This window comes from Macaca fascicularis, chromosome 15, assembly GCF_037993035.2.
Source record: "Macaca fascicularis isolate 582-1 chromosome 15, T2T-MFA8v1.1".
Classification (NCBI taxonomy): Eukaryota; Metazoa; Chordata; class Mammalia; order Primates; family Cercopithecidae; genus Macaca; species Macaca fascicularis.
In genome coordinates, this window is record NC_088389.1 from 93,131,569 (window position 1) to 93,152,910 (window position 21,342).

A 21,342-nucleotide genomic window follows, 5' to 3' on the forward strand; every position below is an offset into this window, starting at 1 on the left:
CCCAATACAGGAGCACCCAGATTCATAAAGCAAGTCCTTAGAGACTTACAAAGAGACTTAGACTCCTATACAATAATAATGGGAGACTTTAACACCCCACTGTCAACATTAGATCAACGAGACAGAAAGTTAACAAGGATATCCAAGAATTGAACTCAGCTCTGCACCAAGCGGACCTAATAGACATCTACAGAACTCTCCACCCCAAAGCAACAGAATATACATTCTTCTCAGCACCACATCGCACTTATTCCAAAATTGATCACATAGTTGGAAGTAAAGCACTACTCAGCAAATGTACAAGAACAGAAATTATAACAAACTGTCTCTCAGACCACAGTGCAATCAAACTAGAACTCAGGACTAAGAAACTCAATCAAAACCACTCAACTACATGGAAACTGAACAACCTGCTCCTGAATGACTACTGGGTACATAACGAAATGAAGGCAGAAATAAAGATGTTCTTTGAAACCAATGAGAACAAAGATACAACATACCAGAATCTCTGGGACACATTTAAAGCAGTGTGTAGAGGGAAATTTATAGCACTAAATGCCCACAAGAGAAAGCAGGAAAGATCTAAAATTGACACTCTAACATCACAATTAAAAGAACTAGAGAAGCAAGAGCAAACACATTCAAAAGCTAGTAGAAGGCAAGAAATAACTAAGATCAGAGCAGAACTGAAGGAGATAGAGACACAAAAAACCCTCCAAAAAATCAATGAATCCAGGAACTGTTTTTTTGAAAAGATCAACAAAATTGATAGACCGCTAGCAAGATTAATAAAGAAGAAAAGAGAGAAGAATCAAATAGATGCAATACAAAATGATAAAGGGGATATCACCACTGACCCCACAGAAATACAAACTACCATCAGAGAATACTATAAACACCTCTATGCAAATAAACTAGAAAACCTAGAAGAAATGGATAATTTCCGGGACACTTACACTCTCCCAAGACTAAACCAGGAAGAAGCTGAATCCCTGAATAGACCAATAGCAGGCTTTGAAATTGAGGCAATAATTAATAGCCTACCAACCAAAAAAAGTCCAGGACTAGACAGATTCACAGCCGAATTCTACCAGAGGTACAAGGAGGAGTTGGTACCATTCCTTCTGAAACTATTTCAATCAATAGAAAAAGAGGGAATCCTCCCTAACTCATTTTACAAGGCCAACAACATCCTGATACCAAAGCCTGACAGAGATACAACAAAAAAAGACAATTTTAGACCAATATCCCTGATGAACATCGATGCAAAAAATCCTCTATAAAATACTGGCAAACCAAATCAAGCAGCACATCAAAAAGCTTATCCACCATGATCAAGTGGGCTTCATCCCTGGGATACAAGGCTGGTTCAACATATGCAAATCAATAAACGTCATCCAGCATATAAACAGAACCAAAGACAAAAGCACATAATTATCTCAATAGATGCAGAAAAGGCCTTTGACAAAATTCAACAGCCCTTCATGCTAAACACTCTCAATAAATTCGGTATTGATGGAACGTATCTCAACATAATAAAAGCTATTTACGACAAACCCACAGCCAATATCATACTGAATGGGCAAAAACTGGAAGCATTCCCTTTGAAAAGTGGCACAAGACAGGGATGCCCTCTCTCACCACTCCTATTCAACATAGTATTGGAAGTTCTGGCTAGGGCAATCAGGCAAGAGAGAGAAATCAAGGGTATTCAGTTAGGAAAAGAAGAAGTCAAATTGTCCCTGTTTGCAGATGACATGATTGTATATTTAGAAAACCTCATCGTCTCAGCCCAAAATCTCCTTAAGCTGATAAGCAACTTCAGCAAAGTCTCAGGATACAAAATCAATGTGCAAAAATCACAAGCATTCTTATACACCAGTAACAGACAAACAGAGAGCCAAATCGTGACTGAACTCCCATTCACAATAGCTTCAAAGAGAATATAATACTTAGGAATCCAACTTACAAGGGATGTAAAGGATCTCTTCAAGGAGAACTACAAACCACTGCTCAGTGAAATAAAAGAGAACACAAACAAATGGAAGAATATACCATGCTCATGGATAGGAAGAATCAATATTGTGAAAATGGCCATACTCCCCAAGGTAATTTATAGATTCAATGCCATCCCCATTTAGCTACCAATGACTTTCTTCACATAATTGGAAAAAAACTGCTTTAAAGTTCATATGGAACCAAAAAAGACCCCGCATTGCCAAGACAATCCTAAGCCAAAAGAACCAAGCTGGAGGCATCAGGCTACCTGACTTCAAACTATACTACAAGGCTACAGTAACCAAAACAGCATTGTACTGGTACCAAAACAGAGATATAGACCAATGGAATGGAACAGAGCCCTCAGAAATAATACCACACATCTACAGCCATCTGATCTTTGACAAACCTGAGAGAAACAAGAAATGGGGAAAGGATTCCCTATTTAATAAATGGTGCTGGGAAAATTGGCTAGCCATAAGTAGAAAGCTGAAATTGGATCCTTTGCTTACTCCTTATACAAAAGTTAATGGGTGCAGCACACCAACATGGCACATGTATACGTATGTAACAAACCTGCACGTTGTGCACATGTACCCTAGAACTTAAAGTATAATTTAAAAAAAAATTACTTTCATTATCTTCATTTTTATAGTTATCCTCTACTATGGAAAATGATACTGGTTTTCCACTTAGTATGGCAATAGAAATTAAAGCCAAAAAAAAGTTTAAACGAGCTGCCTGAAAGATAAATATTAGATAAATAATAGTGTAGGTGATATGTTGATGTGGCCAAAGGAAAACAAATTGCAATGTTGCTATGCAAATAATGACACCATTCCAGAATATCTGATCCTTTATGATTTCTTCTGCACATTCTCGTGAGAGGGATTTGGGAACCCAAGAGAGCTAAATTGCCATAGGTACATTTAAGGCAGTACATAGTAGCTTTTACTTATTTAAATCCTTCTACCAATTTCTGGTTTAATAGAAAATTCTTATCATTAGTTAGGATAGCATTGAGCCTTGAAGTGAAATGTAATTAGACTGCATTATATGTCTTACCTATGATATAGGGTCTGGCCAGGTGTGGTGGCTCATGTCTGTAATCCCTGCACTTTGGGAGGCTGAGGTGGGCGGATCACCTGAGGTCAGGAGTTTGAGACCAGCCTGACCAACATGCAGAAACCCCATCTCTACTTAAAATACAAAATTAGCCGGGCATGGTGGTGCATGCCTGTAATCCCATCTACTCGGGAGGCTAAGACAGGAGAATTGCTTGAACCTGGGAGGCGGAGGTTACGGTGAGCCAAGATCGCGCCATTGCACTCCAGCCTGGGCAACAAGAGCAAAACTCCCTCCCACTACGCAAAAAAAAAAAGAAAGCTGTAGGATCTTTACAATATATTATTATAGTGTAATAGAATTTTAGAGCATAAAGAGACATTGCTGACATGTTCTTGATCAGATAAATAGGCCAGTCAGCTCTTTGTCTTAAACCTATAGAAGTATCCTTTGTGAGCACCCCATAGTAAAGACTCACCTGGAACAATTCTGTGTACAGTTCATGTTGGTCAAGGTTTCAAAACCTGACTAGTTTGTTGTTAGCCAAATTTCAAGTAAAGAGAAATGGGATGGCCCAGGAATACCCACTTGAATTCTCTCTCTCAGAAAATAACACCATGGATTTACTAACATTACCTCTGGCACAGATAGTATCATGCATTGCAACATTTATTGATGGAGTTTTCCCAATTTAATATTTCTCATTGTTTCCTCACATGATTAGTACTGCTAGCTGACCTACTAAAAATTTAACACTGACTTATCATTAGAGATGGCGTGCATTTTTCCTACACCATTCCAAAGGAGAACATTAAATGTCTATATTAAATTCAAGCAAAAGTGTGAGAGAAATAATTTCAGCATGTCTCAGGTGTCTTGCTGGCTCTTAAGGTGAATAAGGTGGTGGTGACTGTTCTGCAGAGAGTTTCTCATAAGCAGGTGGAGCATTGGGAACCTGTGAGAACAAGAAAGGGAGAATTTGGTCTTGGTAACAGTGTATATGTTTCTAGGAAAGGGTTAAGTTAAAATAGTTAACATATTTATAGTTTCCCTGTGGACTGAAATTTCTAAGTGTTCACATATAATTTCTGCCCAGTGAAGTAATTGTTAAATTTCACAAGTTTATATGCTGATTGTTGGGGGCAAGAGTAGAGAAAAATAGGGTTAAGGGGTTCCCAAAATCTCAAAAGCTTAGCTATACCTGGATTTTCCATGACAGTAAAAATCTCAAGCCCTAACAAACAAATCATTGAATGCTATTTACCGACACTATATACATTGCATCTTTACCACAGAGATCCTTGTAATTGTGTCTAAAGGCACATTGACACTACCAAATATAAAACAAGAGGATATTGTATCCAGAATAAATGTGTCAGGGCTTCATTTAATGCTCACAACAATTCTGGGAGTGTTTTTATTGTTTTCATGTTACAGAATGGGAAACCAGAGCACAGAGAGGTTAACTCGCTTGCCCATTGTCACACAACTAGTAAGTTGTTGAGGTAAGAATCAAACACAGTAATCTGGCTCCAGAGTCAGTGCTCTCAACCATTATACTGTGTTGTATATGTACTAGTGCTGTCCAATAGAAATATGGTACATAATTTTATTTTATTTTATTAATTTATTTTTGAGATGGAGTTTCACTCTTGTTGCCCAGGCTGTAGTGCAGTGGCACTATCTCGGTTCACTGCAACCTCCACCTCCTGAGTTCAAGTGATTCTCCTGCCTCAGCCTCCAGAGTAGCTAGGATTACAGGTGTGCACCACCATGCTTGGCTAATTTTTGTATTTTTAGTAGAGACAGGATTTCACCATGTTTGCCAGGCTGGTCTTGAACTCCTGAGATCAGGTGATCCACCCACCTCGGCCTCCCAAAGTGCTGGGATTACAGGTGTGAGCCACCATGTCCGGCCATATGTAATTTTAAAATTTCTAGTAGCTACATTTAAAAAAAGAAACATGTAAAATTAATCTTAAAATGTTTTATTTAACCTAATATTATCAGAATATTTTTGAATCAATATAAAAATAATTAATGAACCATTTATCTTCTTTTCCACATACTAATATCTTTGAAATATGGTATGTATTATAATACATCTTATTTTAAACTCCTATAAGTGTTCAGTTGCACCACGTGACTAGTGGCTAAGCCATCAGACAGCACAGCTCTATACAATAAATAATAGGTACTTTATCCCTCCCCTCTGCATATATCTACATCCATTAAAAAGGCAAGTATGACTAAAAACATAAAAGAATATTGTATCCAGGACTAAGTTCTTCCTTTGGATCTTACATGTAGGGCTCTCATTATTGACCCTGGAAACTCTGGGTATGTGACAACACAATTTAAGAAAATCCCTGTGCTTCCCTTGTTTTTTGTTTTTATTATTATTTATTTTTTATTCTCATAAAATACACAAAAAAGTTGCCATTTTAACCATTTTTAGGTATATATAGTTCAGTGGCAACGAGTACATTCACATTGTTCTTGCTTTTTAAATGGAAATCATTGTATTCACTTGAGTTAAAAACAGCCATTCATGAAAATACCCTTATGAAGGATCTCAACCTACCACAGGTTCACAATTTTTCTCTTGAAGAGACAGTTTGCTGTCCTGATGATCAAACCCTTCTTGTGGGCATCTTCTTGTTAAGGCGCATTGAGTGCCAACATGAAGACTTTTATCCTGAAATGTAAATTGATAAAGGTGAGTGGGAAGAAGAAGTAACTGAATCCATTTTAGAAAAGAGAAGGGAAGCCAAAGTTTTAAGAATGAGTTTTAATCTAGGTTCTGCCACTTACTTGCTGTGTGCCTTCAGTCTCATCACTTTGCCTCTCTGAATTCTGAGTTTGCATCTAGGAAGATAATACCCACCTACCTCTCAAAATTGTTGTGGGAATTAACTAGAGGTAAAGCTCTAGTGCAGTGCCTGGGACCCAATAGGTGGTCAAAGAATATTTCTGAAGGGAAGGATAAGAAGACTGAATCTACAAAAGGAACACTCTTATGAAATTATCCATCAGTAGTGAAGCAGAAATAAAGACTTTGTCAAACAAAAATTGAGGGAATTCGTTGCCAGTAGACCTGCCTTGCAAGAAACATTTGAAGTTCTTTAGAGAAAAAGAAAATAACATAGGTCAGAACCTTGTATCTACATAAAGGAAGAACATCCAAGAATGAATAAGTGAAGGTAAAATAAAAACTTTTTTTTTTTTTTTGAGACAGCGTCTCACTCTGTTGCCCAGGCTGGAGTGTAATGGCGTGATCTCAGCTCACTGCAACCTCTGCCTCCTGGGTTCAAGCAATTCTCCTGCCTCAGCCTCCCAAAACTTCCTTTTTCTTTCTTTCTCTTTTTTTTTTTTTTTTTTTAGGAGACATGATCTTGCTAAGCTGCCCAGGCTGGTCTTAAACTCCTAAACTCAAGCAATCCTCCTGCCTAAGCCTCTGAGTAGCTGAGACTACAGGCATGCACCACTGTACCCAACATATTCATCTTAGTTGATTTAACAGATAATAGTTTGTTCAAAAATGAATAATAGCTACAGTGTATTTAATTGTGTATGCTTATATACACTTGAAATGAATAACAGCAATGATACAAGGGAAAGGAATGTTAACAGAAAGAAAAAAACTGCAAAATATTTTAAAGAGGTTTATTCTGTGCCAATATGAATGACCATGGCCAGGAGAACAGTCTCAAGAGGTCCTGAGAAAGTGTGCCTGAGGTGGTTGGGTTATGATTTGGTTTTATACATTTCAGGAAGGCAGGAATTGTAGGTAAAAATCATAAATCAATACACAGAAGGTATATTTTGGGTCAGCCTGAAAAGGCAGGACATCTCAAAGCAGAGGCTTACAAGTCACAGGTGAGTTTTAGGGATTCTTTAGTTGGCAGTTGGTTGAAAGTTCAGCTCTGTCTTAAGACTTGAAGTCAGTATAAAGGAATGCTTAAGATAAGGGAGTCTGCAGTCTGTCACGTGATGCTATACCAGAGTCAATTTGGAAAGTAAACCACATTATACAGGGTTAATTTTTTTAAAAAACAACAATTTTATGGTTTGAAGGGCGTGATTTAACCCTTTCCTTGCATTGTCTTGTTCCTAATTTGATATTGCCACAAAGAGTTAATTCTGTCAGTCCTATAATCTCTATTTTAAAATTAATGCTAGTCAGTTGTACCTAAAACTCTAAAAGGGAGGGTGTATAATGAGGCATCTCTCATCTCCCTTCCCATCATGGCCAAGACTCAGTTTTTCAGGTTTCCCTGGGGTCCCCTTGGCCAAGAGGGGGTCCATTCAGTTGGTTGGAGGATGTAGGTTTTGTTTTTAGTTTACAGGAGGAAGGAATTAGGATTATTTTATTTTAAGATGCTCATAGTGCCTATGAAATGGTATAGTGTTATTTGAAAGTGGGCTTGAATTAGTTGTAAATGTTTGTTGCAAACTCTAGGGAAACCACTGAAAAAAAGTAAAAAAGAAGTGTAAGGCGGGGCATGATGGCTCATGCCTGTAATCCCAGCACTTTGGGAGGCCGAGACGGGCGGATCACGAGGTCAGGAGATTGAGACCATCCTGCCTAACACAGTGAAACCCCGTCTTTATTAAAAATATAAATAATTAGCCAGGCGTGATGGCAGGTACCTGTAGTCCCAGTTATTCAGGAGGCTGAGTCAGGAGAATGGCATGAACCCAGGAGGCGGAGCTTGCAGTGAGCCAAGATCGCGCCACTGCACTCCAGCCTGGGCAACAGAGCGAGACTCTGTCTCAAAAAAAAAAACAAAAGAAGTATAACTGGACTGGGCATGGTGGCTCACGCCTGTAATCTCAAGCACTTTGGGAGGCTGAGGCGGGCGGATGGCCTGAGCTCAGGAGTTCGAGACCAGCCTGGCCAACATGGTGAAACCCCATCTCTACTAAAAATACAAAAATTAGCCAGGCATGGTGGTGCACACCTGTAATCCCAGCTACTTGGGAGGCTGAGGCAGGAGAATCACTTGAACCCAGGAAGTGGAGGTTGCAGTGAGCCGAGATCACACCACTGCATTCCAGTCTAGGTGACAGAGCGAGACTCTGTCTCAAAAAAAAAAAAAAGTAAGTGCATAGAGAAAGATATACCATGCTAACACTAATGAAAAGAAAGTAGGAGTTCCTATATTAGTTTCAGAAGGAGAAGATTTCAAGGAAAGTCATCAGGAATAAAGAGGGATATTACATAATGATAAAGGTGTTCATTCTCCAAGAAGACATAACAACACTTAACATGCATGTACCTAAGAACACAGCATCAAAATACATGAAATAAAAACTGATAGAACTGCAAGAAAAAGTAGTTGCATCCACTATGAAGTTGGAGTTATAGTTGGAGGCTTCAACATCTCTCTATCAGAAATAGACAAAGCCAGCAGGTTAAAAATCAGTAAGGACTAACTCATTGTGTGAGGCTAGCATTACCCTAACATCAAAAACAAAGATATTACAAGAAAAGAAAACTACAATTCATTATCTCTCATAAATATAGATGGAAAAAAATCTGAACAAAATATTAGCAAATCAAATCTAGCAATGTATAAAAGTGGAACTCAACAAAATCTTCGATTAGATATAATAGACATCTATAGGCTACTTCATCCAATGCCAACAGAATACACTTTCTTTTCAAGCTCAGAACATTCACCAGGATAAACCAAATTCTGGGCCACACAACACATCTTAACAAATTTAAAAGAATAGAAATTATACAATGTTTGCACTTAGACTATAATAGAATTAAAGTAGAAATCAATACAGAAAGATAACTGAAAAATTCCCAAACACTTGGAGATTAAACAACACACTTATATATAACACATGGGTCAAAGGAGAAATCTCAGGAGAAATTTAAATATATTTTGAATTAAATGAAATTAAAATATGTCAGAATTTGTGGGATACTGCTTGGCAGTGCAAGCAGTATTTAGAGGGAAATGTATAACATTGAATGTGTATATTAGAGAATGAGAAAGATCTAAAATCAATCTAAGGTTTCACCTTAAGAAAATAAAGAGGACAGCAAATTAAATCCAAAGTAAGCAGAAAAATAAAAATTAGAGAAGAAATCCATGAAATTGGAAACAAGAAATCAGCAGAGCACAATGACTCATGCCTATAATGCCAGCACTTTGGGAGGACAAGGCAGGAGGACTGCTTGAAGCCAGGAGTTTGAGACCAACCAGAGCAACATAGTGAGACTCTGTCTCTACAAATTAAAAAAAAAAAAAAGAAAATTAGTCAGATGTGGTGGCACATGCTATAGTCCTAGCTACTACGGTAGCTAGCTGTAGTCCTAGCTACTCAGGAGGCTGAGCCAGGAGGATTGCGTGAGCCCAGGAGTTCAAGGTAACAGTGAGCTATGATTTTGCCACTGCACTCCAGTCTGGGTGACAGAATGAGACCCTGTCTCTAGAAAAAAAAAGAAAGTCAGTAGAGTAAATCAATGAAACCAAATGCCGATTCTGGGAAAAGATCAATAAAATTGATAAGCCTTTAGCCACGCTAAGAAGAAAAAAGAAGGCACAAACTGCTATTATCAGAAATAGTAATGGACATTAAAAGGATAAGCAAGAAATACTATGAACAACTATGCTCACAAATCTGAAAACGTAGGTGAATGTAACAGTTCTTTGAAAGACACAATCTGTCAAAATCCACACAAGAACTAGACCATCTGAAGAGATTTATATCTATTATAAAAACTGATCAATAATAACTTTCTAAAACAGAAAGCACCAGACCCAGATGAGTTCAGTGGTGAGTTCCACCAAACATTTAAGAAAGAAATTATACCAGTCCTCTATAACCTCTTTCACAAGATTGAAGCAAAGGGAATAATTTGTAACTCATTGCTATGAGGCCAGCATTACCCTAATACCAGACAGATATTGCAAAACAAGAAAACTACAGCTCAATATCTCTCATGAATATAGATGCAAAAAATCTCAACAAAATATTATCAAGTTAAACTAAAAATGTATAAAAGGAATTACACACCATGACAAAGTGGGATTTATCCCAGGTATGTAAACCTGGTTCAATATTGAGAAATCAGGCCAGGTGTGGTGGCTCACGCCTGTAATCCCAGCACTTTGGGAGGCCGAGGCAGGTGGATCGCTTGTGCTCAGAAGTTCGAGACCAGCCTGGGCAATATGGTGAAACCCCATCTCTACAGAAAATACAAAAAAATTTAGCCAGGCGGTGGTGGCTTGCATCTGTGGTCCCGGCTACTTGGAAGTTTGGGATGGGAGGATCACCTGAGCCTGGGAGGTGAAGGTTGCAGTAAGCTGAGATTACACCACTGCACTCCAGCCTAGGGGACAGAATGAGACCCCATGTCAAAAAAAAGAAAAAAAAGAAGAAGAAGAGAGAAATGAATTATTCTGATACATCAATAGACTAAAGAAGAAATTTGCAAGATTGTATCAATAGATGTAGAAAAAGCATTTGAAAAATCAAACACCCATTCATAATTTAAAACTCTCAATAAATTAGGGATAGAGGGAAACTTACCCAAGTTTGCTGAAGAATATCTAGGTACAAAAAATTAACAGTTAACATCATACTTGAAGCTTTTCTGCTAAGATCAGGAACAAGGCAAGGATGTCCCTCACCACACCTTTTCAACATCACACTGGAAGTCCTAACTAATGCAATAAACTGGAAAAGGATTTAAAAGGTGTACTGATTAGGAAGAAAAAAAATAAAACTGCCCTTGTCAATTTTTCTTTTTCTTTTTTTTAAAGCCTCTCACTGACCATAGGATAAGAGTATGATCCACTCTACCAGTTCACTGCCAGTTTTCTGTATTTACATTAAAACTGGGTGTACATTTTAAAATACGGATTCCCGAATCCCACCACCAGAGATGATCCCAGAATCTGCCTTTTAGCAAGGACCCCAAAGTATTCCAGTGCAGGTGACCACTGACCATGCATTGAGAAACACAGTGCCTTGACACATGAGTGTAAACTGAGCTGAGAGCAAGGGCTATGAAATTCTCCAAGAATCAAAAGTATTTTGTCTTGAACTTCCAAGTGAAGATGTAAAACTGCTTAATATAAAAACCACTGTCCAGTTTATTACAAATCATTTCCCACTTCCTCTTGCAGAAACAGGTTGCTACAAAAAGCAGCCTTTCCTTTCAAAAGATGTTTTCCAGGGCTCAGGGGAATTGTTAACCAAAGGAGAAATTTTAAGAGATCTAAATTCCAGCCAGCCTCTCTACTATTCTGTGGTCAAATGGAAATTGAAAAGTAGACATTTCAAGCTTAATGAAGATTGTTAAAGATGAAGTAATTCACATGCCCAAAGCTTATATTTAATGTCATTTATAGCCCTTTACTTTAAAATGAAAATAGAATCACTGAAGACAGAAAGGGAGGTAATTATGTAATTAAATGCAATACTTAATATACTATTTTGCATAATTTTGCCTAAACTTAGACTTCTGATCTCCAAACTGGCTTTTCTAGATATATGAAAATCTCAAAATAAGATTTTAATATTAATTTTAAAAATAAATATGGAAATTAAATAAACCAAGAAATTTAAACACGTTTCCCTCTCAAAAAGTCTCAGAAACTACAAACCACTGATCTAATCCTAGAGGAATGGAGGCATAGAGTTTGAATTTGAAACTTACCAAGCAAAATGTTCACAGTGTCTGAGCACATGACATTAAGACTCTCTGTTATTTTTCAGTTGAATGAGTTTAAGATGAGAGCATTGAAGCAGAAAAGAAAAATTATTGCATTTGTGTTCAGTAGGATCAAGCTAATAATTATAGTTAGTTAGGAAATGAGTACCAATATACTGAGTTTGTATAGCTTTAGTTCTTGAAAGACTAAACATGTTTTTGATATACAAATATATAATGAAATCAAAATATAGAAGAATATATGTATTAAATAAAAATGGATATACATTGTGTTACATCACAGATTTCCAAAGTGTGTGGGTGTACGATAGAGCTAGTGAGTCTTGGAGAAGTTGCATTCTAGTCTCCAAGCAACTCAATGGCAGACAATGGGACCAAGTCCTAATGCCACACAATTAAGTGACTACTATGTGCCAGGCACTGTGCTGGGCATTGGAGATATGAAGATGAGTAAGAAATATTCTCTGTTCTGGTTCATACATGGGGAAAGTGGAAGGGTAGAAGAGGCAAACAGTAAATAGCCAATTACAAGGCAATGTCATAACCCCATGCTAGAGTTACAAATGGAATTATATGGCAGAGATTAAAGTCCTCCCCTACTAACCTGTTGTGGACAGCCATATGAGCAGGAATTCTATACCTAACTTTGTAACCCAAGGCTTTCCTCAAGTATTTCCTCCAATATTGGAGTCTTGTTCAGATTCATCAACTCCTCCTCCTCCTTCCCTCTAAATGTCAGCACACTAGAGGGCTATGCTTGGTGGGTGTGTCAGCCCCCAAACTTGCCCTGCCTTTTATGGTTTGTATTTGTATTTATGCTCTGGAAAGACAGACATTGGGGAACAGGAGACATGAGACTGCCCAAGTTTCTTGGCAAAGAGGGAAAGAATCCAGAGTTGCATCTCTCACCTTCTCCTCATCAGCTTGCCAAGCTTCAATCCCTACCCCACACCAACCATCCTCTCTTTCACAGGACCTTTTCCTCTAAATGAAGTGCTTGCTGAATGAGGAATGGGACTTTCCAACATCTTTGGTAAAGATAATTTTTTTCCATTTTGCATCAACCTGAAAAAGCTCTCAGATCTGTAATAACGAGAGAGAGAGAGAGATTGAGATCTATGGAGAATGCTTTTGGGTGTTGAAGTGCTAAAGTGCTACCTAGCTTTGAAGCAAGATTGCTGAAATCTGTAGTTTTTATAGCTTATAAACTCAGTTGATGTTCCCCATTCATGGAGGATACTGGTACCAGAAGACTGGATTGTGTAATTGTGTTCGCTTCCTGCATATTTGGGTAAAAAAGAAAGAAAATACTATTAAAACCTTTGGCCATCTAAGAAGGATGCAGCCTGTTAAAAAACACACAGTGACCTTTTGTGCTGATGCAGGGAGGATGGTTTCCTCATTGCACTGATGATATCCTGGGATGCTTAGTGTAGAGTCAGAAGAATTTGGAATTCACAGGTAACCAGTGAGGAAAGGGGTAAAGAAGCAAGGTAGGAAGACCAGGTCACAAAGTGGAGTAACAGAACCAGCAAGAATTCTCAGAAGTGATAAAACCTTAGGTGTGTAAGAATACTCCTGTTTGCTATAAGGGAACCTCAATCCCCTTCCCCTGTGCCCTATAAACCGTCAGTGCTTAGCTGTACACAACATCCAGGTACCCAAGTTTGCTGTGAGTAGAACCAAAAAGACAGGCACTATAGTTTGAATGTGTCCCCCAAAATTCATGTATTGGAAATTTAATCCCCAGTGCAACAATGGTGAGAGGTAGGACTTTTAAGAGGTGATTAAGTCATGAGGACTCTGTCCTCATGAATCGATTAATGTTATTGCAGGAGTGTGTTTGTTATTGCAAAAGTAGGTTTGTTATAAAAGTGAGTTTGGGCCGTGTGTGGAGTGTTTCACACTTGTAGTCTCAACATTTTGGGAGGCCAAGGCAGGAAGATCCCTTTAGCCCAGGAGTTTGAGACCAGCCTGGGCAACATAGTGGGACCTCGTCTCTACAAAAAAAAAAAAAAAGTTTTTTTAATTAGCCGGGTGTGGTGGCACATGCCTGTGGTCCCAGCTGCTCTGGAGGCTGAGACAGGAGGATGGCTTGAGCCCAGGAGGTCAAGGCTACAGTGACTCATGATCACCACTGTGTTCCATCCCAAGATTTCCTGTTTCAAAAAAAAAAAAAATGAGTTCAGCTCCCTCTTGCTGTCACTCTCTTGCCCATGTGATGCCTTCCACTATGATGTGACACAGCAGGAAGGCCTCACCAGGTGTGGCCCCTAGATCTTGGAGTTCCCAGCCTCCACAACTGTAAACCAAATGAATTTCATTTATTTATAAATTGCAGTCTCTGGTATTCTGTTATAGTCACAGACTAAGGCACAGGGCAAGTTCCTGGTTGGGGTTCATGCCTGAGCAGAAGCAAAGGAAGAGTTGCCAAAGTACAATGTAGCAAAAGAGGCATCAGAAGGTGGAATCAGAGCTAGAGGTTGTAACGAGGCAATTATCTGACTCTGCAGAGACTCAGAGGAAAGAACTGGAAAGAGGGCCCTGGACCTGGAGGGATTTCAGCTGTGGGAACTATACCAACCATCAAGGCTCTGTATCCATTTCGTCTTCTACAATACCAACAGCCGATGAGCAGTAAGATTCCCAGGATCACTGTCAGGATGCCAATCCCAGCGGCCCTGGCCCAAGAGATAGACAAATCCTCTTTGTCATTGAAACATTGTTCTACATTATGATGAAGCATAAATCAATCTTTCTCTTCATGTGGGCTTTGACTGCCCAGAGCAGCATCTCCCAGTGTCCAGGTAGTTTCCCACCTCCCACACTGGGCACCCCACCAGGCCTCCAGCACCTGGATCTAGTGCAGGTCTTTATCTAGGAGCCTCTCAAGTGTGTGCCCACAGGAGCACTGCTAATTGACATGGCCCAGGCACCCAAGTTCCAGGTACAAGAAGAGCCATAGTAACTGGTCTTTATGTGGACAGTGTATTTAGTGGGGCTAAATTATCTTTTCTTCTCATCAGGCTGTTTTAGAACATTTTCTCTAATTCAGCCCACAAAAAGAAAATAGAAATGAACACTGACTCATCTACTAAAAGCCAGGTGCTGTACTAAACATTCATTAGCTTATTCAATTCTCACATCAACACTGGAGGGTAGACACCATTTATCATCCCCTATTTTCACAGATGAGGAAATAAAAGGCCGAGGATACATGACTCACTGGTGATCATACAGAGCTAGCACAAAACAGAGCTTGGATCTGAACCTGAATCCGTCTCAATTATGTTCGTGCCCTCCCTTCCCTAAACTCCCCGCTTTGCTCCTTGCAGCCCTAGGGAGAAGTGTCTGGGCTGAACCTACAGCAAAGCCGTAGCATTACTTATTGAGAAGGATCTTGTCTAAGCAGCAGGGTGCCAATCTGGGGGTCTACACCAGCCTCTTGGGCCCTGTGTTCAGTGACCCCTGGGAAGCATTACAGTTACCACAGAGACCCTGAAAACAGGGCCTGGAGCTGTTCACTCCTGGCAAGCATCTTCAGTTAGCTAACATCTACTTGATCACAGCATGATCAAAATCGACAGAACTGACTCTGTTATCTGTGGTTGTCAACTCGCTAAGAAAGTTTCTGCTGAGCTGAGTGACTTATAAGAGACTGAGCAGCTACAGGAGAAGCAAAGTTTAAGGCTTCTCCTGGAGAGACTTTTGCTCAGTACCATCTACTGGACAACTTCTGTCTCAAGGCTGAGGAGACATCAAGCTTATCCTGTCTGTCTGCAAACGGGATGGAGAGAACCATGGGATGACAGTGCTAGATGGAAACTCTGACTTATGTAGGTCAGTCCACCCACTTTATAGATCAGGAAGCTGAGACCTATGAAGATTCATCAACATTACCATCACCATAGTGACTACCATTCATTGAGCACCAATTTGTGCCAGGCACTGGGCTAGACAGCCCCACATATATGCTTTTATTTCATCCTAACCACAGTCCTCTGAGGTAGGAATGGTGTTCATTTTATAACTGATGTTATGCTGGTCAAATGCCCAGGGCTGCACAACCAGTAAGTGGCAGAACCAACATTCACAGCAACTGGCACTGGAAACTTAGCAAGTCAGCACCAGAATTTGGGCCAGATCCAGGTCTCCCAGGCCAGTGCTTTTCCTGCAGAGTCACTCTTTCCTGAATTGAAGCTGTCACAAGTGTGTTCTCATGACTGAAGGCAGCTGATTAAACTCCCAACATGCCTGTGCTCTCATTTCACCCTGTGGCATCCGCTTGAACATCTTGACACAGACAGAGCTCTGTTCCAGCACTTTATGCATCGTCACATGGTGCTCACGACATGCCCAAGTGACTGACAGCGAAAAGCACCAGGGTATGCCACACACATTGGAAGAACCCACTGCCCAGTTTGGCAGGGCTCCTCAGAGTGTCTTCCAAATGTCACCTGCAGCAGAATCACCTGAGATGCACGCTGAGGTGCAGATCATAGGACTCCACCCCTGGCCTACCCAATCAGCCTCTTAGGTGGCAGCACCTAGGAATCTGCATTTTAACAAGTTCCATGGATGACTTGTGTCCACTCAACTGTGAGAACTGCTCTCCACTGAGGTTTCAAAGAGATTGATAATACTCAAAGCAGATATGTAGTCCTTCCTGGCTGGATGTGGGAACTTAATTTGCATCATTCTTCCTCATTCCACCTGCTGGCACAATTGTGAGAAGGATAAATAGTCTCATATCTTAGGGATGCATTGCTTTAATGAAGTTGGCCCTGTTGTGCAGGATCCTGATTTTATGCAAAAAAATTTAAAAAAAAAAGAAGATGGCCCCATTCCCCTACCTCCATCCCACCTATTTAAACAAACAGCAACGGGGGCAGGGACTTTTCATGAGAGGAATGAGTTTTGACATTGGTGCCGTGTGCAGTTACTTATTTTCTGGACGGATCTCCTTCAGTACCTGCACAAGATCATGATGTTCCATGTATTCAGGGGTTCCTTCACTCACAGTCTGAAGTTAAGTGTTTCAATGTGCTGGAAGCTTTGGCTATCTGACCCTTCTACAGACAGCAAAATGTCAAAAGGAATTACTTTCTCTTTATAGAGGGATGGCTCCCACACATATGGGTTGAGTGGGTATTTTTCTTTTGTGCTGGAATCCAGAGGTTCCCTCCTGTTCTCAAGGAAAATGTCAGATAACCCACCTGACCCTGCTTATGCACATCATTCAAGTTGCAAGACACAGAAAGCTTGTGCCTTCAGTCAAGGGATTCCTTCACATGATAATGGTCATAACCCCCTTTGCCCTTTATTAAAACATTGTCCCTCAACTCCAAACCCACCTTTCTATGCTCTGCTCTCTGATGCTGGAACTGGACTCTGCAAATGCCACTTCTCCTTTGCCCACTGGCTCCCATTGGAGTACTCTAGAGAGGGCCTGCAAACCTAGGAGGTCAGGAAGGAGCAGCTCCTTCCAGTGTGCTTCCTGCTCCCGTCATCATCACCCCAGCAATGCTGACATTATCTGTACATGCCAAGCACCAGCTCGTTTTCTGGCATTCTCAGAGCCAGCTTCATTATGCCCCTCCCCAGCAGAGCACTGGCTGACCAGTGCTCCCACCTCAGAGGCATGAGTATTTGATTCATGCCCCTCACTTCTAAGCTCCGGAGACACCAGAACCAGCCAAACAGAAATCTCTCCTTAGAGATCTGGGTCCCATTTCTGTGGGTTCCCTCCTCCCAATTCTAGGTCCTGATGGCCTCACCCTTCCCTTTGTTCCCCTAGACATAGGGGTAGAAGCAGCATTCTGTGGGTACAGCCTTGGTTACCCCTGTGCCTTCTTTGCCTCCTCAGTCTCAGTCCCATGCCTGTTTAACCAGCTTCTTATATTAAAGTCTGTATGTTGAACCACCTAGTTGGTTTCTTCCTGACTAGAACCTGAAAGTTACCTTGTTCAGGTTGTGGGTACACCTGGCTATGAGGTTCCCCAGCTGGGCGTGATGGCCCTACATGGCAAAGGACAACTCTGCTTTCAGCCTACTGAGCTGACAAGCATCAGCCTCCAGCTTCACACTGAGAGATACTGACCTCTGCCCTAGCCTCTTGTTGGATGGGATTGTGCAAATATTTGCCTCTGCTGGCCTGCAGCATAACACTTAAGAGCATGGACTCTGGGGGCAAGCAGACCTGGATTTAAATCCCAGTGCCACCATGTCTGGCCACACATTTCCTAATTTCTCTAAACCTTTCTTCATTTACAACACAGCAAGAATGATACCCACAGGTGCCACGGGGGAGGGGGTGGGCGGGGGTGGAGCAATAAGCAGAAGTGACGTGTGTCCCTTGAAAGGAATGGTCCTAGCCTGTCCTTCACCTCCTGCATTCTGTTGGCAAGATGTGGAAGTGATGGCACAACATCTTCAGCCATGGAGACAAAAGCGACATCCCAGGGGAGTAACCAGCAAGAAGAAAAGGAACAGGCCTTGAACTCTTTACTCTTGAATTTTTACACGAGACATAAAACTTTATTTTAAAGAAGAGTCTGTTGACTGATTATACGGAAGCTGAAACGATTAACTAATACCATGGCCAATGGGCTCCCCTCCCTTAAAGAGTATATTTTTGCTCTCAGGACATTTTCTGAGAAGATACCGCTGCCCTCAACTCCAACTGGCCAGGGATATTAGAGGATCCTATACCAGGGTCTTCTGAGGAAATGCCGAATTCTTCCTCAGTACCTTTGTTGGGTCTTACATCTTGCTGGTCCCTGCGGTTGACTGTTAAAGATGGTTCAACAGCTCTTTCCAAAGAAAGAGCAGGTTCGCAGGGAGTTCTGGACAGACCACATAAGAGGGTATTGTCCTGTTGGAGTCCCACACAGAGGGTGGGGCCTCCCCTGCCCCCGCCGCCCAGCACGTACAGAGTATGCCCCTTTCCCACTCCCAGCACGTACAGAGTATGTCCCTTTCCCACTCCCAGCATGTACAGAGTATGTCCCTTTCCCACTCCCAGCACGTACAGAGTATGTCCCTGCAGCCTCTGGGTTTTCATCACCACACTTATATTTGCTGAAATTAATTTCATGCCTAACTCTCCCACTAGGTTGTGAGTTTTTTCAAAGATAAAAACAGTATCTCAGGCCAGTATACAATGCTTAGCATTTAGAAATGCTTAATCATATAAATAGTTATTTTTAATTCACTCATAATATCCAACACCTTTCCTTAGGATAAAGTTATGCTGCAAAGGCTGTGACTTCAGTCTTCCTCTCGAGTCTGGCTGTGGGCTGAGTCACATGCACCTGCCCATCATCCTCACTGGCTCCTTGGCAACTCACTTTTATTCTGTCTGCAAACCACCTTCAGGAGCTTGAGTGGAGGAGACAGAACAAGGATTGAGGAAAGAGGCATTGTGACTCTGAACAGATGTTTTTCCACTTGGGAACCTACAGATAAGGCCCAATAGTCAAAGTGCACCCAAAAATGGCAAGATCCAACCTTATACCATTCCCATCTTCCTGCCTATTTGGCCTCAGAGAAGCTTGACTGAGCCCCTTGTAGAAGCACAGAATCTCCTCCCCTTGTTGCCAGGGATGTTACTGTCTGGGGAGATAAACACTAGGGAGATTTATGAGCAGGCATGTGCTGGTGGAAGTCAGCAGGCTGTGTCAGCAAATGGCAAACTGGAAGCCCTGCTGGGTCTGGTTTTGAACTTACTCTTCAGCTGTGATGTAAGAGTGGCCGTGCCCCTTCTTGGGGTAACCATAGATGAAGTGAGCATCTTCTCTTGGCATCTTGTAGGGTCAGGGCACAGGACACCTAACAGAAGAAGCATGTGGGCATCATTAATGCATCCAAAGCCACCCTGTTCATCGTCTCATAAAGACCCACAACAGCATCCTTACTAGATGACCAATATCCACAGTCAGGACCCTTTGGTTTCTCTCTGTGAGGAGATTTGCACCTGCTTCTTTCATTGATATCAAGGGCTTTGACAATAGCTCAGGTTTCTAACCCCTCCTACTAACTAAAGTTCAAAGAAGAAACTACAAATGAAAGCAAAAAGACTCAGTTATTATTTGGTGAAAAAAATGTTCTTCATGTGCCTTCAATTTGACTCTGCACCATAAACTTCTAGAGAAACAAACAAACAATGCATTTTTACTGATTCTCCACCTTCCCTGGCCCAGGGCTGTGGCTAATAAAATAAGAGGAGTTATTTTTCTCCAAAGTTATTATTGGATATCAGTCCACAGACAGACAGAGGCTATGATACATAATGTATGTTTCCCAGAGCACCTGTTGCCTGTGCCTTGCGAGGGTGCATGAGGTTGAACGCTGAGCACAGCATCTTCCAGCCCAGCTTTTCAGCAAAGGAAACCACCCCACACAGGGGCTTCAGCTTGTCACCAGGCACTCCACCCAAAACAAGCTGAGGAAGCCCAGGACCTGACTTTATCTAACAATGTGTTTCCCTTTCTACTTAAGTCAATTTCTGCTTCTCTCTGATTCAAGTCCCTTGGCTAGCATTTTTTTTTTTTTAACTAGAACATATACAAATGAACAACAACAAAAACTGTCCATAAACTGCAGTGGCCGTAATTCAAGTATGCTCATTAAAAACCAATAATGGAAGCTCCTTTCCTTGTTATTGTGTATTTTTCTGCTCTCTTACTGTTCTCAGGAATTTCAAAGGTCTGATCCCCATAGAATTATATTAATGAGCTCCAGTTTAAAACAGCAGGGAGGGGTGGGAGAGAAGAGTGGGGATTTCACCACATGACCCCTTTCCACTGGGACATTTTATGTGTAATTTACCCTTCCCAGTTGTAAAAAAAGAAATTAAAGTCAAACTCACTGATCCTCTCAAGTAAATAATATAGGAGTGAACCCTGTGTTCAAAATGACAGAATGGAAACTTAATTCTTCATTAAATTGTTTTCATACATCCCATACCTCAAGCTCAGAACCTTGGCAAATGGTTTAGCAACAGCAAACGCGCCTCTTACTACTCAGACCAGAAGAAGTGGTTCTTTAAGTGACAGGAGAACACATCTACCTCAGGGAGGCTGCTTCTCCCCGGCAAGCTGCCATCCTGAATAATTGCTTTTCTTCTTGGTAGTCTTAGAGGACTGAGAGAGGATTCAGGAGGAGACTTTGTGAGCCCTCTGAAGTTGGAGACTGACAAACGTTGCAGAGAAATTCTGTTGACGTCACACATCAGTGGGGCAATGAGGGTAGGCAGAGGACTTCACCAGAATTTCCCAAATCCTATTCTGGGAGAAAAGGAGAAAAGGACTATGATTATAGCAAGAGGGCAATGCTCTTACCTTCCTGAATGAGAGAGTACTCCGTCCGCTGGCTGGCCGCATGTGTGAAGACTGCTTCTCTGGCTCTTAATCTTTTTGACTTATTTTTTTTCCTGGTCTTGAGTCCCATGATAGTCACAGGTTTAGATTTCTGAGAGGGTCGTCTGTAATTGCTTAATTGGCATGAAAGAAACCAACTTCATTCCTTCCTTCAAAAAGTCACAGCTGACTGCGGCCTCTGTTTTCCCCAGTCCCAGT

At 41.0% G+C, this 21,342-nt stretch overlaps 2 protein-coding genes across 4 annotated transcripts in view; one reads left to right on the forward strand and one right to left on the reverse strand.

Annotated features, from left to right (window-relative positions):
• Positions 1-21,342, forward strand: part of BRD10 (bromodomain containing 10) — a 132,654-nt gene that overhangs the window by 97,898 nt on the left and 13,414 nt on the right. The gene's annotated exons all lie outside the window — the stretch shown is intronic.
• MLANA (melan-A) lies at positions 2,842-21,155 on the reverse strand. 2 transcript variants are annotated; one of them, XM_005581776.5, is made up of 5 exons: positions 21,106-21,155; positions 19,493-19,594; positions 14,349-14,445; positions 5,648-5,761; positions 2,842-4,018 (listed from the first exon to the last, which is right to left on the reverse strand). In XM_005581776.5, the coding sequence occupies exons 2-5, from the start codon at positions 19,567-19,569 to the stop codon at positions 3,950-3,952; spliced, it is 357 nt and encodes a 118-aa protein (XP_005581833.1). In that variant the 5' UTR covers positions 19,570-19,594; positions 21,106-21,155; the 3' UTR covers positions 2,842-3,949. The 2 variants fall into 2 exon arrangements, with proteins under 2 accessions (XP_005581833.1, XP_073873635.1); XM_074017534.1 differs by having other exon boundaries at positions 14,349-19,144.

What these genes read in the sequence shown, in the direction of transcription:
- MLANA (XM_005581776.5), bottom strand. Translation starts at nt 19,569, where the DNA reads ATGCCAAGAGAAGATGCTCACTTCATCTATGGTTACCCCAAGAAGGGG. An exon ending in TCTTACATCACAGCTGAAGA is followed by an intron (nt 14,446 to 19,492) that starts GTAAGTTCAAAA and finishes CTCTTGGGCCAG; the next exon opens with GGCCGCTGGGATTGGCATCC. An exon ending in ATGGATACAGAGCCTTGATG is followed by an intron (nt 5,762 to 14,348) that starts GTTGGTATAGTT and finishes TTTACATTTCAG; the next exon opens with GATAAAAGTCTTCATGTTGG.